General features: G+C 43.0%; 1 protein-coding gene across 2 annotated transcripts in view; it reads right to left on the reverse strand.

Annotated features, from left to right (window-relative positions):
• The window catches only part of Ccdc91 (coiled-coil domain containing 91), a 179,268-nt gene that overhangs the window by 63,418 nt on the left and 92,291 nt on the right, over window positions 1-23,559 (reverse strand). For both annotated transcript variants that reach the window (XM_045139555.1, XM_045139554.1), the window contains one exon: window positions 16,511-16,588. In XM_045139555.1, coding sequence (XP_044995490.1) covers window positions 16,511-16,588 — 78 coding nt within the window. The remainder of the gene's footprint in view (window positions 1-16,510; window positions 16,589-23,559) is intronic.

Raw genomic sequence — 23,559 nt, forward strand, 5'->3', positions numbered from 1 at the left:
TTCCCACTCACTGTTCCAGCATGCTAGCAGAAGTTCAGACTGGATTTTAGCACACTGAGTCAAGTAACTACTTCCCTTGGAAAATTCTTCCCAAAAGTTATTTAAGGCAAAAAGAAAATTCACTTTGAGGATGGGTTAGTGTTTGAAATGCCTTTACCTCAAGTATTTATATGCACTGAATTAACTGAGCATCTGTAACCCAGAGATAGCTGGAAACAGCACCAAGAAACGGGCACATCTATTGAGAAAACGTCCTCTTCTGAAAGGACAAAAGACTTCTTAATCTTCAGGCTGTGCTGACATCTATTTTAGCCAATGCCCCCCCCCTTTTTTAATGTATGGCTTCCCTTGGTCTTTCTGTGCTATTGACCAATTCTCTACTCTAAAGAATTGCTCACTTACTGTGATCATATTCAGCAAAACAAGACCCCAGTTGAACAATCTTGATGTAAGTCGAATCCTGGCTTCCTAGTTACAGCTGCAACTCAACTTCACTGACTTTCAGCGATGAAGCGCAGCCCATCCTGAATCCATTTTGTGCATCTTTCACATTTTCCTCCCATCTTCCTTGTGTAAAAACATTTCCTAGTGACTTCAAGGGGACACAACCCAAGTGCACACAGATGCACATGTGTGAGCAGGTGCACACCCACCCACCATGGTCAAGGCAGATGGTAAACCAGGGGGAGGGCAGCAGCAAGCTGAAGAGGGAAGGGGGTACAAGCAGACAAAGAAATGGACAGGAACAAGACCACGCCAACAGATCCTTTGGGATGGGAGGATGACTCTAGAACCTTAAAAGAAACACACACATAGGCATTGCCTGTGCCCATGGATTTGGTTCCTAGGGGAGAAACCTGCCCTTGTAGCTGTGTTTTATTTAAAGTAACACAAGAAAAGATTATGATCTGAAAAACCTGAGAGCCAAATGTTTATAGTACCCTGATCCCTTACACAACTGTTCAATTCAAGACGACAAAGCACAACATAACTACTTACTGTCTCAAAAAAAAAAAAAAAAAGAAAAGAGAAAGAAAGAAGGAAATCAAGCCAGCCAGGAAAGAAAACTACTCTATGCCACATATAGTCATTTAGTAGATGAAATTTCATGAATCACTACTTGTGAAGTTTGAGATGTCCACCTTGGAGAATGGCAATTTCCAGACAAAAACTCAACAAGGAGAAAAACATGGGCTGGGGCTGGAGAGATGGCTTAGTGGTTAAGTACTTGCCTATGAGGCCTAACAACCCCAGTTTGAGGCTCGATTCCCCAGGACCCACATAAGCCAGATGCACAAGGGGGCACACAAGGGGGAGTTTGCTTGCAGCGGCTGGAGGCCCTGGCACACCCATTCTCTCTCTCTCTCTCTCTCTCTCTCTCTCTCTCTAGAAATCAGGACATAAAGAAGAAAAAAACAAACAAAATCAAGTAAGCGCTGTGCGACCAGTTGACAGAGGCAGTAATTAGGACAGTCTAGGGTGGTTTGCTCCCATCCTTGGGCATCCTTTACGTCATTCTCTAATAGCAAGTTACCTTCTAAATGAACAAGAGATTCAGAATCACAACAGGCAGGACCACCACCTCCTATTCCCAAGTGAGCACTTCTAACAGAATACTGCAGCAAAAGTCCGTAGTGTGTCATTACAGATTGTGAGCTGTCAAGTAATAGAAAGGCACTGCAATTCTATGCTGGAAACTACCATGCTAATTATCTGCAGTGTTTACGCAAGTGCAATCACTTGCTACAGCTATGGTGCTGTTTCTCAGGGCAGGCCCACCGCACTCCTGTGGAAAGGATCCAGCTAGTGAAGAACCTAAGTCAGAAAGGAGACCCTGTGGAGGTCCCACAATGCCGGCAGCAGAGGAAGGTCTTTGATCAACTGCTGGCCTCAAAGACCTAGGTTCTTAGGCAAACAGCTCTATTAACAGAGGCCGTTACAGGTTCAAAGTGGCAGTGTTGGCAGATAACTAACATTGCTTAAGTCATCACAGAATAGGCATATGGAAATATGACAGGATCAGAAGAAACTAAGAACATTAGGCTTAATAACAGAAAACTTTAAAGCGTAACTAGATGGAGGTGCTTAAACATGGGTCTGGCTCAGCTGGTGGCAACTCTCGGTAGACAGATGACAATGGTCTGTGACGACAGACTTACTGCTGACAAGAGGGAAACCCTAGCCTGACGGACCCAACTGACCTCATAATTCAGGACTAATGCAAAGTCAGCTGAGCAATTTACTTTATGAGGGCTGCAGGGATGGCTTAGTGGCTAAGGCATTTACCAGCAAAGCCAAAAGGACCTAGGTTTGAATCCCCAGGTCCCACGTAAGCCAGATGCACAAGGGGGTGCAAACGTCTGGAGTCCGTTTGCAGTGGCTGGAGGCCCCGTTGCACCCATTCTCTCTCTCTCCCTTCCTCTTTCTCTGTCAGATAAATAAATAAATAAAAATAATTAAGATTTACTTCTCCATGAGAGGCTGAAGTGAGGACATGGCTCATTGGTACATTTAAGAATTCACCCCATCACTGGGGAGCTTTGAAAAGTGGCACCCGCCTGAAAGGTATTGCACGCGCACATGGCATGCTGCCATAGTTACCCTCTCACTGCTGGGACAAACACCCAGCCGGAAGCAGCCTGCGGGAGGAAAGGGTTTATTTCAGGCTGACAGATTCCCGGGGAAGCTCCCCCGGATGGAGGAAGCTGCCTCACGCCATCACACATCCACAGCAGAGAGACAACAGCCAGCGAAAGCAAGCACCAGCGGCTCCGAAGACAAAGGGCTGGACGTCACGGTAGGTCCACCCCAGGTGACGCGCTTCCTCCAGCAGGACCCCACCTCCCAAATGCTCGACTGAGTGGGGACTGAGTAGGAACTTTAATCACAAGCACCTGATACATGTAATGGGGACATTACGTTCAAAACCACCGGACAGGCTAGCAGAAATGTACTGCACCGCGGAGGAGTTTTCCTACAAGTGTCTGATCATTCATGTAGAAAATAAGAACGACAGTTGGATCCTTAAAGTTTAATATCTGAAGTCATAGTAATTTGCCAATACAAAAAAAAAAAAAAGCCTAAAATTCAGAAAACGTGCAAGCTCAGAAACTTCGGGAAAGTAGGAGTAACCCCAGTGCCATGGGAGGCTGAAGCAGGAGGATCAACACTTTGAGTCCCAACCTCAGGTTTGTGATTAATCTCCTTAAGACTGTAACTGAAATGGAAGCACAGTCAGAGTAACTGTGTGTGTGGATTCAAAGGAAGGACAAGTGGGGTTCTCTGGACTGCTGACGCTCCTCCCCTAAAGAGCCAACGCTTACGCAGCTCAAGGCAGCACGAGCCCACCAGAGGCTGCTGAAGGGCGTGTGTGGAAAAGGGGGAGGAGGACCAGGAGGCCGTGGTCTCAAGCACAGACGCCCACCGAGGCCCGACTCTACGGGAGGCTCCCAGAAGGCACGTGCAGCTCCTTTTCCACCACCATGCCGGAGATCCCCGATGGCGCCCGGCCGGCAGTGAGCACCGGCAGGCTGTACTTCCGGCGGCCTGGAGCTGGCAGGCTGAAGCCACGCCACGGTGGTGCCAGCCCGCTCTCCCGACCACCGCACACATCCCGTTCTATGGGCACACACACAAACACATGTCTTAAAGAGAGTGAAAGTGAAACTAAGGGGTTTCTAGATATACAATTGATTATGAGCAGAAGCAGTTAACAAAATATTTTCAGACTTAATACTAGCAACTCAAGGCCACAGAATTCAACATGTAAAGACAACAACAACAAAAAAAAAACATGCCATGGAAGTCAACTATGAAGGGAATTTTATTTTTATTTTTATTTATTTATTAGAATCAGAGAGACAGAGAGAGAGAGAGAGAGAGTGTGTTAATGGGCACACAGGGCCTCCAGCCACTGCAAACGAACTCCAGACACATGTGCCCCCTTGTGCATCTGGCTAAACGTGGGTCCTAGGGAATTGAACTTGGGTCCTTTAACTTTGCAGGCAAGTGCCTTAACTGCTAAGCCACCCCTCTAGCTCTATGAAGGGAATTTTACATGAACATATACTTGGATGTTTCTATTCATCTCTTATTTCAAAAGCAACTGTATATAACAATAAATATAATAATTTCAAGATACAAACTTTATATCCAAAGGCATAAATGGGTTCAAATTATAGATTGGGAAAATCTATCATGCAGTCAGAAACCTTAACATAAGTATCTTTCCTGACAATGAAAAGATAAAGACGGCATGTCAAAAATATCTTATTACGCCGGGCGTGGTGGAGCATGCCCTTTAATCCCAGCACTCGAGAGGTAGAGGTAGGAGGATCACAGTGAGTTCAAGGCCACCCTGAGATTCCATAGTGAATTTCAGGCCAGCCTGGGCTAGAGTGAAACCCTACCTTGAAAAACAAAGCAAAACAAAAAGTTCTTATGAGAGACTAGTGCATAATAATGTGTCAAAACACAGGAATAAATAACAAGTTAAAATATATAATCAACAAAGTAAGCAAAACCTACATGAAGCAAAACCTAAGACACTGTAAGGATATATAAACAATCCAATAATACTTGGCAATGTAAACACTTGCCTTTAAGTCAGGGTAGACAGCACGAGCAGGCTCTCCATGGCACATGAAGACTTCAAGACCTCAGGTGAAGAACACCTGAAGACGTCCACAGGCCACCTCGCCAGCCGGCTGGAGAGAATGCTCCGTTCTCAAGTACACAGAACAATCATCCAGGCGAATCCATAGCCAGGCCAGAAAGTCAGCCTCAATCAACTTAAAAGAACTGAAGTCACCAAAATTAAATTCATCAACTACAAGGGAATTAAAGAATAAAGCAATGATGGTCAGAAATTTTGGGAATGCCTGTGGAAATTAAATGGCAAACTTCAAAAGAATTAATGAGCCAACAAGAAAAAAAAAAAAATTACAAGGAAGACTAGGGTATTTAGATGAATGGGAATAAAAGCATGCCAAAAGTGACCCACTGAGGGAATAAAGCAGACTTCAAAGGGAAATGTGTAACTGTAAATACCCACAGTTAAAGAGAAATGCCAAAACAATAACTTAATCATTTAAAGGAAACAGTTTGTTTGTTGTTGCAGTGGCTGGGTGGAACCCCGGGCCTCTGTGCGGTGGTCAGGCTCTCTGCGGTGAAGCTCAGCCCGCAGGATGTGACTGGGCCTACCACTGGGCTTCAGCGTGAGGTTCTGGTGCGTAGGCGTTGCATGCTATGATCAAACTCACCTCCTCGTTGCGTCCCCCCACATCCCTCTTCAACCTCTAGTGTTCACCATTCTACATCACGAAAGCTGTCTTGTAATTCGTAATTTAACAACTTAAAGCAAAATAAGCCCAAAGCTAGCAGAAGGTCAGACATGTTAGAGACAGAATCTGAACTTACGAAATGTAGAGAACAAAAGTAAGAAAGTGAACAAAGCCTATAGTTAAATCTGTAAAAACGCCATCAATATTAACAAACCCCTCAGTAGTATGAAAAGAAAGCATACCAAAATTACAAATGTCAGAAATGTAGGGGACAGAAACGTGGACTTTACAAATCTAAGAAGGATGGGAAGAGGATACTATCAACAACTCCACACAAAACACTAGGTAATGCAGATGATAAATTCTTAGAATGATTACCAAATTACCAAAGCCAACTCCAAAAAGAAAACAGAAAATCTCAACAGACTGATATATCAAGGACATGGAATTAGTTAATTCAAAAAAATGTCCACAAAAGAGTACAAGATCACACAGTTTCACTGATGAATTCTACAAAACATTTAATGATTAATACAAATTCTCCACAAGTTCTTCCAAAAATCAAGAGGTAACACAGGCTAACTGGATGACACAAGTACTTACGGTAACTTGAAGTATCACAAGGGTTAAGACCAATACTCTTCATGGCTATGATTCACAGATATTCAGCAAGATTCCAGGTCATCAATTCATACAACATATAAAACAACTAAAAACTATAACCAGTAAGATAAACCCGGCCATGGAAGACTGACTTTACCGCAAATCCAATCAGAACTACCTTATTCATGGGGTAGAGATAGTTTAAAAGAACCATTTCAATCAACGCAGGTATAGTATTGACAAAACCCTGTAATCTTTCATTTGTAGAAATTAAGGAGAAACTTTTCAACTTAATACAGGCCAGTTATGAAAAGTACCACTGACCTTATGTTTAATGGCAAAGATATAACAGTGTTCGTCCTGGACCAGGAGACAGGTATGACTTTATTCTATTGCAGCTTTTACTCAAACAGCACTAGAGGCCCAGCCTCTATGTGTCAGAAATACGAAATTAAAAGTAATCAAATTGGAAAGGAAGAAGGAAAATTATCTCTATGTGATGGCATGCTCTTATATAGGGCAGACTTCTTACGTATAGAAACAACTAAGAAAAAACCATTAGGCTGGGTGTGGTGGCGCACGCCTTTAATCCCAGCACTCGGGAGGCAGAGGTAGGAGAATTGCCGTGAGTTCGAAGCCACCCTGAGGCTCCATAGTGAATTCCAGGTGAGCCTGGGCTAGAGTGAGACCCTACCTCAAAAAACAAACAAACAAACAAAAAAACCATTAGAATAATAGGCTAGAACTGAAAGAATAGAATAATACACACATATTTAACACCATATGATAAAACGTTACATGTTAGCAATGAAAAATTTAAGTACAAATCCCACCAAGAATGCATTTCAGAAAATAATTAGTAAAAGAAAAAAAGATCTAAATGAATAAAAAGTAATTTCATTATTATGGACCAAAAAACCGACAAAATCCCACCTGGGGTTCTGCAGCATTCAAATGCAGACCTTACAGTGCCTATGGAAACAGAATATACTACAGCTGAGGCAAATCTGAGAAGGAATGAAATCACATAACTTTCTGATTTTGAAACAACAGAGTAATCAAAACAGAATGGTGCTGACCTGATGGCAGACACACACTTCAACAGTGTCCAAAAATAACCCTTCACATATAAGGAGAGTTGATACTTGATTTTTCAACAAAGATGTTAACCAGCTCTGTGAGAGGCTACCCAGGTCCTTGACTCTCAAGCCTGCAGACTGCGATTGTTGGACTGCAATAAACTAATCCAATAAATTCTCTCTCTCTCTTTTTTAAAAACAAATTCTCTCTTTAATACAGTTCAGTCTATTGGTTCTATTCCTCTAGAGAACCCTGACTAATACAGATTGTAATGAAAATATTTTAAAATTAGATGGCAGTGATGGTTGTATAACTTTGTGAATATAAAAATTACTGAATACAACCTTTCAGTCAATTTTACATATTAGATCTCAAAGTTGATGAAAATAAAATATTAAAATAGCATTGCAACTCTACTCTATATTAAAGAGTATACCTGATAAAATTTTAACTTGAGTGATCAATGCCTGATATTACTTTTGGCTCTTAGAAATCACAGTGACAAATGAAGAACAGCATTTCCTACTACATTTCAAGCTGATGACCATTTCTAAAAACATCTGCACACATAAGACCTGTCACCAGATCTCTCTAATAGAGTCATGAATTCACGCTCTGTTTAAGAGAGGAAGCATGAGGCCTTAGTATAGGAAAGGTTGTTGAAAAAGTATTAGAGAAGTTTGGAATAGTCACAATAAGAAGATTCATAACTAGTGCTAACATTAGAATTTTTCCAGCTCAAGTAAACTGTACAACCCTCGCCTCTGATTGTGTTCTTTTCTCTTATTTACAGTATCGTTTTCATGGATTTTCCTTTATATACGGAACCACATCAGCATTAGAGTTTCTGCTTTAATAGTCAAACATACTGAGAAAATTCAAACAGCCAATTAAATTCTACTGTATTTACCTGTTTTGACTATTTCCTTTGCTTTTTCCTAATGTTCCAGAATCCCTTCGTCATTCCCATTAGCCATTTTTCAGGCAAATGCTGTTACAGTTTTCCCTAAGCTGAGCCTAGGTCCATTCTCCTGCTCCTGGACCACAACTGCCTTCTCGTTCCGGACGTGCGTATCACTGCGCATACAGCTCTGGGCTAACCGTTACCCTTACATGCAGTGGGTAAGATGTTTGCTCCATTCCTCTGGATTCCATAGTTTCATGTGAAAAAGCTATCAACCCTATCATTGCTCTCCTTGTAGGACAAGTCTTTCTTTGGCTGCTTTCAAGATTCTTGGTTGAGTATTAAGTTTTAGGAGCTTAGCTATGAGGACAAGGTCTCAGAGACGGAGTCAACCAGATGTGTGCCAGCCTACAAGGAGACACTTTTAAAGAACTGGATGATTCTGAAGTGCAAGTCTTCAGGGCAGGGCAGCTGTCAGAATTCAAGACGAAAGGAGGTTGGCATGTAGACCCAGTGAAAAGCTACTGATCGACACGGGTCGGCCTGTTGGCAGCATTCTTTCTCCTTAGGAACCTCGCGTGGGTGAGAGTGGCCTGCTCGCCCAGTGGCAGCCACGTGCCCCCCTCAGACCGCACACGTCTGAGAGGTGTCCACCCTCCTCCAAGCGCCTCTCAGCAGTAACCAAAATGCGCCAAAATTTCTGGGCAACCTGGACAAGCTGACAGAAAACGGGCCAACAAAATATGCTGTGCATGGATGTCTGCTGGATCATTCTTTGTTTATCATACTTAGAAATTGTGCAGCTTCTTGGTCTCATGTCCTTTACCAAATTATGAAAACCTTTAGATTCTCTTTCTCCAGGTTTTGTCAGGCTCTGCCTTAGTTCTCCTTTCCTGCTAGGAATAGAACAAACCTCAGAACTTCCGTTACTGGCCACAGGTCGCTACACGCCTCTTAACGTGTTTGTACATTGATTCCTACTCTCTACTGTCAAATTCTAGGATTCTGTCTTATTGTCAATTTTGCTATTAATTCTTTTCATCAGATTTTTATTTTATCTATTGTATTTTCTATGTCCAGATTTCCATTTGGTACTTCTCCCATGACATTGCTGAGCTTTCCACTTGTTTTATTTATGTGCCTAAGAGTTTGTTTAGACATTTTACACATGGATGTACAACCCTTGTCAGATGATTCAAACACTGGGATCTGTTCACTATTGGTATCTGATCAGTTCAATATTGGTATCTGTGGTAGATTGAATGGATGGTCCCTGATAGACTTGGGTGTTTTTTTTATTAAAACTTGGACTTCTAGCTCACTGCCTAGAAGAGGCACCACTGGGGGCAAGAACAATTACTTCACATTTCTGTTGAGTGCAGACTCCTCTTGACTTTTGGCTGAAGAAAAAGTCATGAACCCACTGCCATGTAGACATTTAGATTCCAGTTTAAAGACTGTCTTTTTATCACTTTTCTGTAAGTCCGCAGGCACTGTCTCAGCAGTGCGCGGTGCTGTGGAGCATGGGCAATGTGACCAGGACCGAGGCTCCCACAGTCACCCTGCCCCACTGGAAGAATCACACTCTGCATACTGCACCAAGAAAAAAAAAATCAAAATCCAAAATCTGAAACATTGCTACTGAGCATATCATTGTCACACCATGATGAACTTGACAAGCCACTTGACCTGTGTGAGCAAGGGTCTCAGACGTTGCTCAGCACTGCAGATCACCGGCCCTGGCACTCAGAAGGCAGGCTAAGGGTATGTGCCTAACTGAGGAGTTTAACAGCAACTTTAGCAACTAGAGATACTTACTTCATTTTGAGATACATAATGACCACCCGTGACATAACGTCTACTCTACATTCTTCAATAAAACCAAGCTTTAAAGATACTGGTGAAAGCCAGGTGTGGTGGTGCACGCCTTTAATCCCAGCACTCGGGAGGCAGAGGTAGGAGGATTGCTGTGAGTTCGAGGCCACCCTGAGACTACATAGTGAATTCTAGGTCAGCCTGGGATAGAGTGAGACCCTACCTTGAAAAACCAAAAAAAAAAAAAAGGTGAAAATTAATTTGCTATCTAAAAGGAGGCTGAGCATACTAACATAACTATTGCATGAATTTCTAATACCTGAAACTGGGATTTAAAAAAAACCTGATTTTTATTTTTCAAGGTGTGTCACAAAGTCACTCTAATGGACCAAGACAATTCTGACGAGTTCTAAAATGTGACTTGATCTTGTTTTCACATGAGAGGAGACTTGTGATTCTAGTACACAGTAACTGCAAAATGGAGAAATTCAGAAAATTACCCATATATCTTATGACATTTCTCCTTAGCATATTATATTGTGCTAGATAACTATTCTTTACATCAGTAAAAAGTTGTATACATTGACAGTACTTTCAAAATATTTAATCTAAAATTTATGAAAAATAATTTAAGCATGAATTCATTTAGGAACATACTTTTTAAAAATACTAGGAAGATTAAACAATTCTGAAGTTTTTAATTCCTTCTACATTATGCCTTAGGAAAAGAGACAAGGGTGTCCACTGTCCCCACTTTTATTTAGTATAGTGCTGGAAGTCTTAGCCACAGCAATTAGGCAAGAGACACGCATAAAAGAGATACAAATTGGAAAAGAAGAGATCAACTTATTATTATTTACAGATGGCATGATTCTATACATAAAGGACCCTAAAGACTCGACCAGCAAACTGTTAGAGCTGATAATCACCTATAATCATGTAGCAGGATATAAAATAAACACACATAAATCAATAGCCTTCCTAAATGTTAACAACAAACACACAGAGGATGAAATCAGAGAATCACTCACATTCAAAACTGCATCAATATATATAAAGTACCTTGGAATAAACCTAATCAAGGAAGTGAAGGATCTCTACAATGAGAACTTTAAAACACTCAAGTAAGAAATGGCAGAAGACACTAGAAATGGAAAGACAACCCTTGTTCTTGGATCGGAACAATCAATATTTTGAAAATGGCAATCTTACCAAAAGCAGTCTACACATTTAATACAATCCCCATCAAAATTCCAAACATATTCTTCATGGAAATAGAAAGGACAATCCAAAACTTCATTTGGAAGTACAAAAAATCTCGAATATCTAAAACAATACTGAGCAACAAAATGAAGGCTGGTGGTATCACCATACCTGATTTTAACCTATACTACAGAGCCATAGTAACAAAAACTGCATGGTACTGGCACAAAAGCAGACATGTAGATCAACAGAACAGAATAGAGGACACAGATGTAAGTCTGGGTAGCTATAGCCACCTGATATTTGACAAAAATGACAAAAATACTCATTGGAGAAAAGACAGCCTCTTCAGCAAATGGTGTTGGGAAAACTGGATATATATCTGTAGAAGGTTGAAAATAGATCTTTCTCTCACTCCATGCATAAGAATTAAGTCCAAATAGATTAAATACCTTAACATCAGACCTAGAACTCTGAAACTGCTAGAGGAAAAAGTAGGGGAAACCCTTCAACATATTAGTCTTGGCAAAAACTTTCTGAATATAACCCCAATTGCTCGGGCAATAAAACCACAAATTAACCACTGGGACCTCATGAAATTACAAAGATTTTGTATGGCAAAGGACACTGTGAATAAAGCAAAGAGGCAACCTGCAGAATGGGAAAAAAATCTTTGTCAGCTATATACCTGACAGAGGATTAAGATCTAGGGTATACAAAGAATGCAAAAAGTAAATAAAAAAATAAAACAAGCCAAATAAAACATGGGCTATAAAACTAAATAGAGAATTCTCAAATGAAGAAATACAGGTAGCATATGAACATCTAAAAAAATGTTCGACATCCCTAGTCATCACGGAAATGCAGATTAAAAACTATGTTGAGATATCATCTCACTCCTGTCAGATTGGCTACCAACAAGAAAACAAATGTCCATAAATGCTGGCGAGGATGTGGAAAAAGAAGAACCATTCTATTGTGTTGGTGGGAATGTAATCTGGTCCAGCCATTGTGGAAATCAGTGTGGAGGTTCCTAAGACAGCTAAAAATAGATCTAACATATGACCCAGCTATAGCACTCCTAGGGATATATCCTAAGGACTCATTTCATTACCTTACAGATACTTGCTCAACCATGTTTATTGCCACTCTATTCACAATAGCTGGGAAATGGAACCAGCCTAGATGTCACTCAACTGATAAGCGGATAATGAAGATATGGTACATTTACACAATAAAGTTCTACTCAGTAGTAAAGAAAAGTAAAGTTATGAAATTTGCAGGGAAATGGATGAATCTGGAAAGGATTATACTAAGTGAGGTAACCCAGGCCCAGAAAGCCAAATGTTGCATATGTAGACCATAGCTCTATCATATGTGGACCCTAGCTACAGATGATTGGACTTCTGTGTGAGTAGGAAGAAAAGTCAGTAGCAAAGGCCAGTAAGCTGGAAAAGAGCTGTAAAGAAAGGAAGGGAGGGGGTATTTAGTAGGATGGTATTGTACATATGTAAGTAGAAGAATAGTTTAATGAGGTGAAAAGGCCTAACTAAGTGAGGTCAGGGGAAGAGATTGAGTAAAGGAAAGGTGGAGGGAGGGCTAATCAAAATCTAAAAGGAGATAAATAAATCATATGGAATCTTACTTTTTGGGACAATGGAACACTCAGGAGCCATAGATTATTACTAGAAAATTTTCAGTGCCAAGGATGGGATACCTTCCAGTGAGTTGTTGGCCAGGGAGGTCCCTGATGCCCCAAAAACATTACAGGCCATTGACAAGGCCCTTGGTTTCCCATCAGGAACAGATGGTAAGACCCTACTGCTGAAGACTCCATAAACTTGGGCTGCAAGGCCACTGAGAAATCCTGCTAGAACTGAGCTGATAACCTCCTCCTTGTAGACCAGCTGATAGAAAGCTGGAAGAAGCCATTCTGCATGCAGTTCAATGGAGAGAAAGAAATCACCAATGAAGATATTCAACAGTGGACAGAGCAAGCCTTATATTTTGCCAGCCAGGCCTAATGAGCCAGCGGGTGCAATAGTGATATGACTGTCATGGTGGAAACAAACTGCCCTCTAATTGGACCGGAGGCCCGCTTCATAGGAGGGAATACATCCCTGATACGAAAAACCTACAACAGGGTAGTCATGAGCCCTAGGGTGTAACGTCTGCTACTGTACAGCTAAATGTATATAGTGTGCTCATCAAACTGCACAGTAAGCACTTCTCTTAATGTTCATATTAATATTAATGCTACTCTCACTTTTGGTAGAGAACCTTCTCTTTTCCGATGGCCGTGACCTTGGGATGACTCAGAAAGCATCATGGTGCTGGGAAGAAGTGACAGAGGAGTGCTCAGCACTGCAATATCTCTATCACACCTTCCAAGGCTCAGGGTCCATAGCAGAAGAGGTGGTGGAAAGAATGTAAGAGCCAAAGGAAGGGTAGGACTCCTTACAACGTGCTCCTCCAGACCCAAAATGGCCTGGATATCCATGACCTCACAGTGCCTGACACTACCTACACAAGACCATCATAATAGGAGGAAAAGATCATGACATCAAAATAAAAGAGACACTGACTGAGAGGGGGAGGGGATATAATGGAGAATGGAGTTTTATAGGGGAAAGTGGGGGAGAGAGAGCATTACCATGGGATATTGTTTACAATCATGGAAGTTGTTAATAAAAAAATAAATTAAGTAAGAAAGAGATGATTCAAAATAAATATTAATAAAAGACTTTTGTCCAACTCAGAAAATTTAAAGAGAGCTGGTTTATGTTAATAGAATCAAAATCAAAGCATTTTAAAAAGTGCCAATCATCACAGGTCTTAAAGCCAAGAATTTTTAAATGGCATTCATAACTGATATCTACAGTCAAAAATGACATTTCTCATCCTAAGACCTACCTAAGAGACGATTTTAGGTTAAGAGTACCAGTTTACCAAAATTACTTCTAGATCATCTCATTTTCTACATTGTTGCAAGTGACTTATATAAATGATAGGAAGTTCTATCAGGTCCTGTCATGAAGCTTAATCAACAATAAAAATATCTACCCATTTTAGGCAGAAATATTTAAATTTACTGTGATAACAATAAAAACTGTCTATCCATCTATGCTTAGTTAGAGAAAGTATGGTCCATGTAGAGAAGAATAAAAACATGGAGTAACCTTCTGAGTATGAGACTATCTCCAGGTCATATGAAATAAACAGACTAAGAAAAGGAACAAAATAAATCAGATAGAATAGTGTTCTCTTATAAACCAGTCAAAACTAAATTGTATGATACGAACACATTTGTACATAGATATGAACACATGTGTGTGTAAATGTGGAGAAAACAGCTGAAAAGGTGTATACCAAATTATCAACAGTGGTCACCTCAAAAGAGAAGTGCTAGGATTTGATTTTAACAAGAGTGTATTCTTCCATCAATTGTGGGAAAACTGATCTAATGAGAAATTTAGTGTGCAGAAGTAAATTTGGCCATAAACTTTTACTTTATATTGTTCATATAGCTGGAGATTTTAAAGAATAGGTTTTTTAAAAACAGCTTTAATCTTTTTATTTTGTGTGTGTGTGTGTGTGTGTGTGTGTGTGAGAGAGAGAGAGAGAGAGAGAGAGAGAGAATTGGTGGGCCAGGGTCTCCAGCCACTAAAATTGAACTCCAGGTGTGTGCGTCATCTTGTGTGCATGCGTGACCTTGCACACTTGCATCACCTTGTGTGTTTGGCTTATGTGGGACCTGGAGAGTGGAACATGAGTCCTTAGGCTTCGCAGGCAAGCGCCTTAACCACTAAGCCATCTCTCCAGCCCAAGGACAGGTTTTTAAAGAATGGCAAGCCCTGTATCAGTTTTGCTATGCATCACTGACATAGATACCGCCAACCTGTTTTTTTTTTTAATTTATTTTTTTAAATTTATTTATTACAGTCAGAGAGAGAGAGAGAGAGAATGGGTGTACCAGGGCTTCTAGCCATTGCAAATGAACTCCATACAAATGTGCCACTATGAGCATCTGGTTTATGTGGGACCTGGATAATCAAACCTGGGTCCTTAGGCTTAGCAGGCATGTGCCTTAACTGCTAAGCCATCTCTCCAGTCACACCAGCTTGTTTTACAAGTGCATGGGGGTGGGGGGCATCTCTCTGATGGTTAATCTTGGTAATACATTTGACAGCATTTACAATCACCAAGGAAACGAATTTCTGGATGCATCAGTGAGGGATTTTATAGGTTAGGTAGAATCTACGTGCTGGTGACACACTCCGTGGGCTGAGGCCTGGACTGCGTATGAAGGAGAAAGTCAACGGAGCACTAGATTCACCTCTCTCTGCTTCCTGACTGCGAATTCAGTGTAACCAGCCACCCCACATGGCTCCAGGGCCCCACATTTCCCGCAGGCCTGGCGCATCCACCGCAACTATAAACCAAAGGAAGCCCCAAGTCCTACAAGTTGAAGCAACGGGGCCGTGGTGGTTCGAACAGAATACGTGGCTCCCAATATATCCAGTTCTTTATTGTTTGTAGTTTGCATCTGCTGGCTACCTGGCTGGAGGCAATGTCACTGGGTGGATCTTAAGTTGTGGTGGTGGGCTTCAGATTTCAATCTAAAGAAATGCAAAGTGTGCCTAGCTGGAATGTGCTGTGTGGTTTTTGACCTTTAGGCTTGTACTTCTCTCTGTCTTCTTGGGCCTGTGAAGGCAGGCCAGCTTCTTCTGCCATTATGGAACTTCCCCTGGATCTGTAAGCTTCAATCAATCCCTTCCTCCATAACTGTGCCTGGTCTGGAAGTTTATCTCAGAGAACCTGAATCTGTCTGCTACAAGGGCCCTCTGTCACAGCAATGAAAACGCAATGCAATTGTCTTTTCTCAGACTTATATAATATCTGAACCTGTTTCCTATAATACATACGTAAAACCACATGAAGATAAGGAGACAATATGGCAATTAACTACGTAGTGTTTTGCACTCAAATTTCACCTGCTCACACTATATTCTCACACATTCCCAAGTGAGAGAAATGTGAACAACGTTCCACAGCATTATAACCCACCGAGTATGTGTTCACTGACCACACACCCTCAAGTGGAAAGAATTCTTTACTAAAACAACACAGTCCGGTTTGGATCTGAATTGTGCTCCAGAGGCTCTTGTGTTAAAAGTCTTGGTGTCAGATCATGAGATCGTCTTGGAGATGACCTCACTACAGGCGACATTATTAGGATGTGGTGGGAATTAGGAGGATGGGCCTAGCTGAAGAAAGGAGGGCGCGTCTTTGAAAGCCATGCGTTTCTTTCCCTCTCGGCTCTCAGCTCTCGGCAGTCACGTGCTGAGGCGAGCAATGGTGCTAAAGCCTGTCCTCTCCACCAGGGCACTCACCTCCATGTCTGGCCCAAGACAAGCGAGCCAAGGGACCAAGGGCTAAGACTTCCCACAGCATGCACCGAGATCAGTACTTCTCCCGTGGGGCATGTTTCTCAGGTGTTCTGTCCCAGTGATATGAGCTACTGGACCCGTAAGGGTACACCATATGTACATCTACATGTGTGTTTTCTCATGCCCACGTGACAAAGCCCCAAGGCTGAGAAATGTAACTTCTAGGCACAAACCTTGTATTCATCCACAATGATGCTAAGGGCCTCATGACCAGCTTTCCTCATGTCTTCCAATTCCTGTTTATGTTTTTCCTGAAAGAAAGAAAATGGAATCCATGGTTTATTCCTCAGGTTTGTTCCAAAGTAACAAAACTCTTAATTTTTGTTTCCATGACTGGCTAACTGAAGCACAGCACCCATACATCTTAAAGGATGACTCAGAGAAAACTTTTTTTCTTTTCTTTCTTTCTTTCTTTCTTTCTTTCTTTCTTTCTTTCTTTCTTTCTTTCTTTTTTTTTTTTAACAAATAAAGGTTCTGGGGCTGAAGAGATGAGTTAGTGGTTAAGGTTCATGCCTGCAAAGTGAAAGGACCCAGGTTCAATTCCCCAGGACCCATGTAAGCCAGATACACAAGGTGGAACATGCATCTATAGTTTGTTTGCAGTGGCTAGAGAAGCCCCGTCTATCTTCCTGTGTCTGCCCCACCCCTCTCTCTCTGCTCTCCCTCAAATAAATAAAAATAAAAACAAATACAGGTTCTCTCTAAATCACCATTGCCAGCAACAGGTGATTTTTCCACAAATATTTAAGAAAAAAAAGCAACACAGAGAGTAAGAAAAGAGAAAACACTAGTGTATTTTACCAGAGCACTATATCTTGTATAGTAAAGCCACTGGTTATTTCATTGATTATGACTTAGGAATCAACCTCTTTGATGATTATATGGATTAAAATCTGAAACAAAATATTATGATATGAACTCTAGTAACACATGAGACTGGATCTCAACTAATTGGGATTGAAGATGGGTCCAACCAATGAACCACCATCAGCTACCCAGTAACAGTGTTTGCACTCAGCAAAGCTCTCTCCTCGCCCCTCGGGCCTGAGGGACATCTCCCTGCCCATGCAACTTACTGCCGCCACGTGCTCTTTCCGCACCTCCTTTCTCTCACTGCTCCCCACTGACTCACTCGGTTTCAGCACCACCACCACAGGCCAGATTGCACTATGTCTCTGGATAACTCGGGGAGAATTTCCCCAAACTCCTTGCTGTAAAGAACTGGCAGAGTACTTGTCTTAAGTAAAATATCTTTTTATGTGTGAGTACGCTATCAATATATGTTTCATTACAATTTTAAGTTATTTTCTACCTCTTCAGAGATGAGTGAGTTAAAACTAAGTCCCACAGTACCTAAGTCAAAATGCCTGGTGAGGAAACCTCAGGCTCTGTGCACAATGAGGCACTCAGCAGGCAGGAGCGGTTTCTGCGAACACCTCCCTCTGGGCCAGCCCCTGTGCAAGAGCCATTAGGCAAGGAGGAGAAATGGAAAGGCTCCCTGAGTGGAAGTGATGGGTAAAATGTGCCTCTGCAGAAGGTGGCCTTATGCACCAAAAGCCCTGAACATGCCAACATATACTGTCAGAACTGTAAACCCAGGAAAATCGCAGGACACAAAAATCAATGTGTGTGTGTGTGTGTGTGTGTGTGTGTGTGTGTGTGTGTATGTGTGTACTGTATCTGGGCCCAGTGGTGCCTGCATGTAATTATACAAGGCCGAGAGAGGAGTATCACAGGCTCTAGGACAGCATCGGCAACTTAGTAAGATTTTATCTCGAAATAAATTAAAAAGGGGCTGAAAATATAGCTCAGTGGCATAGCATTTGCCTAGTATGCGTGAAGCCCTGTGTTCAAATCCCTGTGTATGCACGCACACACACGCACGCACACACACACACACACACACAATTGCACTTTCATATACTAACAGTGAACTATCAAATAAACCAGGGCTAGAGAAATGGCTCAGCAGTTTAAGCACTTGCCTGCCAAGCCTAAAGGCCCAGGTTCAGCTCCCCAGAACACACATAAAGCCAGATGCACAGAGTAGTGTATGCAGTGGCAGAAGTAAATCTCTCCTCCCTCCCTCCCTCTCTCTCTCTCTCTCTCTCTCTCTCTCTCTCTTTCTCTCTCTTTCTCTCTCCTTGCAAAATAATAAATAAAAATATTTTACAAAATAAAATAATGGCCAGGTGTGGTGGCTTTCACCTTTAATCCCATTTAATCCCAGCACTCGGGAGGCTGAGGTAGGAGGATTGCTTTGAGTTCAAGGCCAGCCTGAGAATACATAGTGAATTCCAGGTCTGCCTGGGCTAGAGTGAGACCCTACCTCAAAAAAAAAAATTTTTTTTAATATAAAAGCAATCATGAAGACAGTCTTATCTGAAATAGCACTGACAATAACAAGAGGCTTAGGAATCAATTTCAGGAGGTGAAAGGTCTGAACACCGAAATGTTTGAAACACTGATGAAGACCTTGAGGACCATGTGGGTAAGTGGAAAGACAGCCTCTGTACAGAGTGGAAGATCTGATTCTGTTAAAATGTCCACCGGGGGCTGGAGAGATGGCTTAGCGGTTAAGCGCTTGCCTGTGAAGCCTAAGGACCCCGGTTCGAGGCTCGGTTCCCCAGGTCCCACGTTAGCCAGATGCACAAGGGGGTGCACGCGTCTGGAGTTCGTTTGCAGAGGCTGGAAGCCCTGGCGTGCCCATTCTCTCTCTCCCTCTATCTGTCTTTTATTCTGTGTCTGTCACTCTCAAATAAAAAAAAAAAAATCGTCCACCGGGCCCAAAGCAGTCTGCAGATTCAATGCAGCGCCTGCCTAAACTGTATGGCATTTTTCATAGAAGTAGAAAAAGCAACCATAAAATTCTAATGGAATCAAACAACAAGAGCAATCTTAAGAAAAAGGGGACAGAGGTAGAAAGACCACATTCATGGATTTGCAACTATGTTATGAAGCCATAGTAACCAATACAGTCTAGTGTTAGCATTCAAACAGAAAAACAGATGATGGAAAAGAATAAAGTCCAAAAACTACTGCGCAGGTGTATTATCAACTAATATTTGACAAGCACACCAAGACCTCAGATTAGGCAAAGGACAGCGTCTTTACTAAAAAGGACTGGGGGAAACCACGTCATCACGTTCAGAAGAATGAAAGTGAATCCCTCTTTTATGCCACTTATAAAACTTAACTTTCTATAAAGACTGAAATGTGGGATCAGCAAAGTCTTAGAAGAAAATTTAAGGAAAAGCACTCTTGGCTTTGGTCCTGATGATGCTACAACATTATGGCACAAGCACAGCAGAGAAAACAATCAGTGAAATAAATAAGCAATTTATACATGGAAGAAATATGTGCAAGTTATAAGTGAAGATAATGTTTGACTTGATACTGAAAATACAAATCTCAAATAATGCCCCACTGATGTGTAATGTTGGCTTAATATGATGATTAAACAAAGAGAGAATTCAAATAAATTCAAAAACAAAATATATTTGAGAAGAAAGAAATGGCAACCCCTACCAAAACACAACAGTATTTAACACCAACATGAATAAATTCAAATTCAAACATCAGTCAGAAGCTTGTCTTGAACCGACACAGACATGGAAGTCAATGCATGAACGGATGATACTACAATGGATGTTCTTTTTCTCTGATTTGACTAGGCAAGCAAATCCACAAACATGCTGGGGCATGTTTTTCTATACGCTGAATGGAGGGTGTATTGTGACACTGTTGTGAAGACCCTTCCAGCACCCCAAATGCTGTTCTATGGAAGCATCCCACAGCTCCGCGGGTCTTCCTCTGCTCGCTCACTTCAAACATACAGACACAGCCCCACTGCAATGTGCCAGGAATAACTGAGGTGTCGCAGATGACTTGACACTTTTATTTCAACAACCGAGAGCCAAAAATTTACAACATATATTTAACATACTCAAAATCAGGGTTAAACATAATGACAGCTTTTTTTCAAAATGTCAAATCTCAAAGGATAATATGAAGTGACTCAGGAAAAGGTCTTGCCTAAAGTAAGGACAGAGGAACATGTCCTCATCTGAAGTAAGGAGAGACACCATGGCCAAGACCCCTGAGGAACGTGTCCTCATCTGAAGTAAGGAGAGACACCACGGCCACAACCCTGAGGAACATGTCCTCATCTGAAGTAAGGAGAGACACCATGGCCAAGACCCCTGAGGAACGTGTCCTCATCTGAAGTAAGGAGAGACACCACGGCCACGACCCTGAGGAACGTGTCCTCGTCTGAAGTAAGGAGAGACACCACCGGCCACAACCCTGAGGAACGTGTCCTCATCTGAAGTAAGGAGAGACACCATGGCCATGATCCTGAGGAAGGTGTCCTCATCTGAAGTAAGGAGAGACACCACGGCCACGACCCCTGAGGAACGTGTCCTCGTCTGAAGTAAGGAGAGACACCACGGCCACGACCCTGAGGAACGTGTCCTCATCTGAAGTAAGGAGAGACACCACAGCCATGACCCCTGAAGAACGTGTCCTCGTTTGAAGTAAGGAGAGACACCACGTCCATGACCCTGAGGAACGTGTCCTCATCTGAAGGAGAGACACCATGGCCACGACCCTGAGGAATGTGTCCTCATCTGAAGTAAGGAGAGACACCATGGCCATGACCCTGAGGAACGTGTCCTCATCTGAAGTAAGAAGAGACACCACGGCCACGACCCTGAGGAATGTGTCCTCATCTGAAGTAAGGAGAGACACCACGGCCATGACCCCTGAGGAACGTGTCCTCGTTTGAAGTAAGGAGAGACACCACGTCCATGACCCTGAGGAACGTGTCCTCATCTGAAGGAGAGACACCATGGCCACGACCCTGAGGAACGTGTCCTCATCTGAAGTAAGGAGAGACACCACAGCCATGACCCCTGAAGAACGTGTCCTCGTTTGAAGTAAGGAGAGACACCACGTCCATGACCCTGAGGAACGTGTCCTCGTCTGAAGTAAGGAGAGACACCACCGGCCACAACCCTGAGGAACGTGTCCTCATCTGAAGTAAGGAGAGACACCACAGCCATGATCCTGAGGAAGGTGTCCTCATCTGAAGTAAGGAGAGACACCACGGCCACGACCCCTGAGGAACGTGTCCTCGTCTGAAGTAAGGAGAGACACCACGGCCACGACCCTGAGGAACGTGTCCTCATCTGAAGTAAGGAGAGACACCACAGCCATGACCCCTGAAGAACGTGTCCTTGTTTGAAGTAAGGAGAGACACCACGTCCATGACCCTGAGGAACGTGTCCTCGTCTGAAGGAGAGACACCATGGCCACGACCCTGAGGAATGTGTCCTCATCTGAAGTAAGGAGAGACACCATGGCCATGACCCTGAGGAACGTGTCCTCATCTGAAGTAAGAAGAGACACCACGGCCACGACCCTGAGGAATGTGTCCTCATCTGAAGTAAGGAGAGACACCACGGCCATGACCCCTGAGGAACGTGTCCTCGTTTGAAGTAAGGAGAGACACCACGTCCATGACCCTGAGGAACGTGTCCTCATCTGAAGGAGAGACACCATGGCCACGACCCTGAGGAACGTGTCCTCATCTGAAGTAAGGAGAGACACCACAGCCATGACCCCTGAAGAACGTGTCCTCGTTTGAAGTAAGGAGAGACACCACGTCCATGACCCTGAGGAACGTGTCCTCGTCTGAAGGAGAGACACAATGGCCACGACCCTGAGGAACGTGTCCTCATCTGAAGTAAGGAGAGACACCATGGCCAAGACTCTGAGGAACATGTCCTCATCTGAAGTAAGGAGAGACACCACGGCCACAACCCTGAGGAACGTGTCCTCATCTGAAGTAAGGAGAGACATCATAGACACCATGGCCACAACCCTGAGGAACGTGTCCTCGTCTGAAGAAGGGAGAGACGTCATGGCTCACGGGAGAGCACAGTGCAGTGTATCTGCTGTGATGCCAAGGCTGGACAAACAACAAGATCAGCCCAGCACTCATGCACCTTTCAGACAGAAGAAACACAACTTAACAACGAATCTTGGCTCCTCCCTGGCCCCACATCTGACAGCTGATTTACGTTAGCACTTGCTTGTTTTAGAGTCAGGGTCTCATTCTAGCCCAGCTGGCCTGGATCTCACAATGCCCACTTGGATTCCAACTCACAGGAACCCTGCTGTCTCGGCCTCTCTAGTGCTAGAATCACAGGCCCTATTTGGCAGTTGCCACAGGCTTGGTTTATTGCTAAATGACCATAATGCTTACAAAAATAAAATAAAATCAGGTGCCATCCATGCGTGACAATGGCAAAGGGAAGCCTTTCCCATTTCATGAATGTTCACAACATGGTTCCTGCTTCATGGGACGCTCCAGTCTCTGTAGACATGGTGACAGAGTCCTCACCATCTTTCTCAGTCAGTCTCACAGACAAGTCATTTCCAGTCAGACATTACACAGGGGAGGGGGCAGAGCACAGAGAAGGAAGGATCCTTCTAAGGGTATCTAGTAAAACTATGCAAATAGAGCATTTTGTCTAGTAAACTGTCCAAGTGCTTCAATCACTGCCCTTAATAAGTCTGTCCCTTCAGCTTCAGATGCCACAAGCCAGGAAGGCTTTGTTTTAACCTTTGGCCCTAATAGTTAATGACAAACTTAACACTGCATAGGTTCCGTCAGCAAGCAGAACCCCGGGCCATGAGACAGTCTCAATCCTGCCCATCAAAAACAAGACAGTGGAGCCAAATTCCTGCAGAAACCTGCCTACTGATCATGGCAGTTACGTTCTCACTGCTGGAGCAAGGCACCTGGCCAGAAGCAGCTTATGGGAGGAAAAGGCCTATTCCAGGCTCTTTGAGGGCCAGCTCCATTGTGGCAGAAGAAGCTGGCTCACATCACCGCACATCCTCCACGTGGACACACCTCCACACAGGCACAGGCCAGCTCTGAACACACGTCACCAACTCCAAGGCCCGCACCCAGCAACACACCTCCGCCATGGAGGCTCCACCTCGCGGACTCCGCCAGCTGGGGACTAAGCAGGAAGCTCTTTGAAACACAAACACCTGAGACTATAGGGGACACCCCACATCTGGACCACAATGCAGAAAGACGGGAATACACAAGATCCCCAAATTTGCACATACCAGCACAGAAGTATTTGATTTTTCTGTGAGCTAATTTGATAGACATTTTCGTGTAGACGTGATTGCCTCACATCCA

The sequence above is a fragment of the Jaculus jaculus genome, chromosome 22 (assembly GCF_020740685.1).
Source record: "Jaculus jaculus isolate mJacJac1 chromosome 22, mJacJac1.mat.Y.cur, whole genome shotgun sequence".
Classification (NCBI taxonomy): domain Eukaryota; kingdom Metazoa; phylum Chordata; class Mammalia; order Rodentia; family Dipodidae; genus Jaculus; species Jaculus jaculus.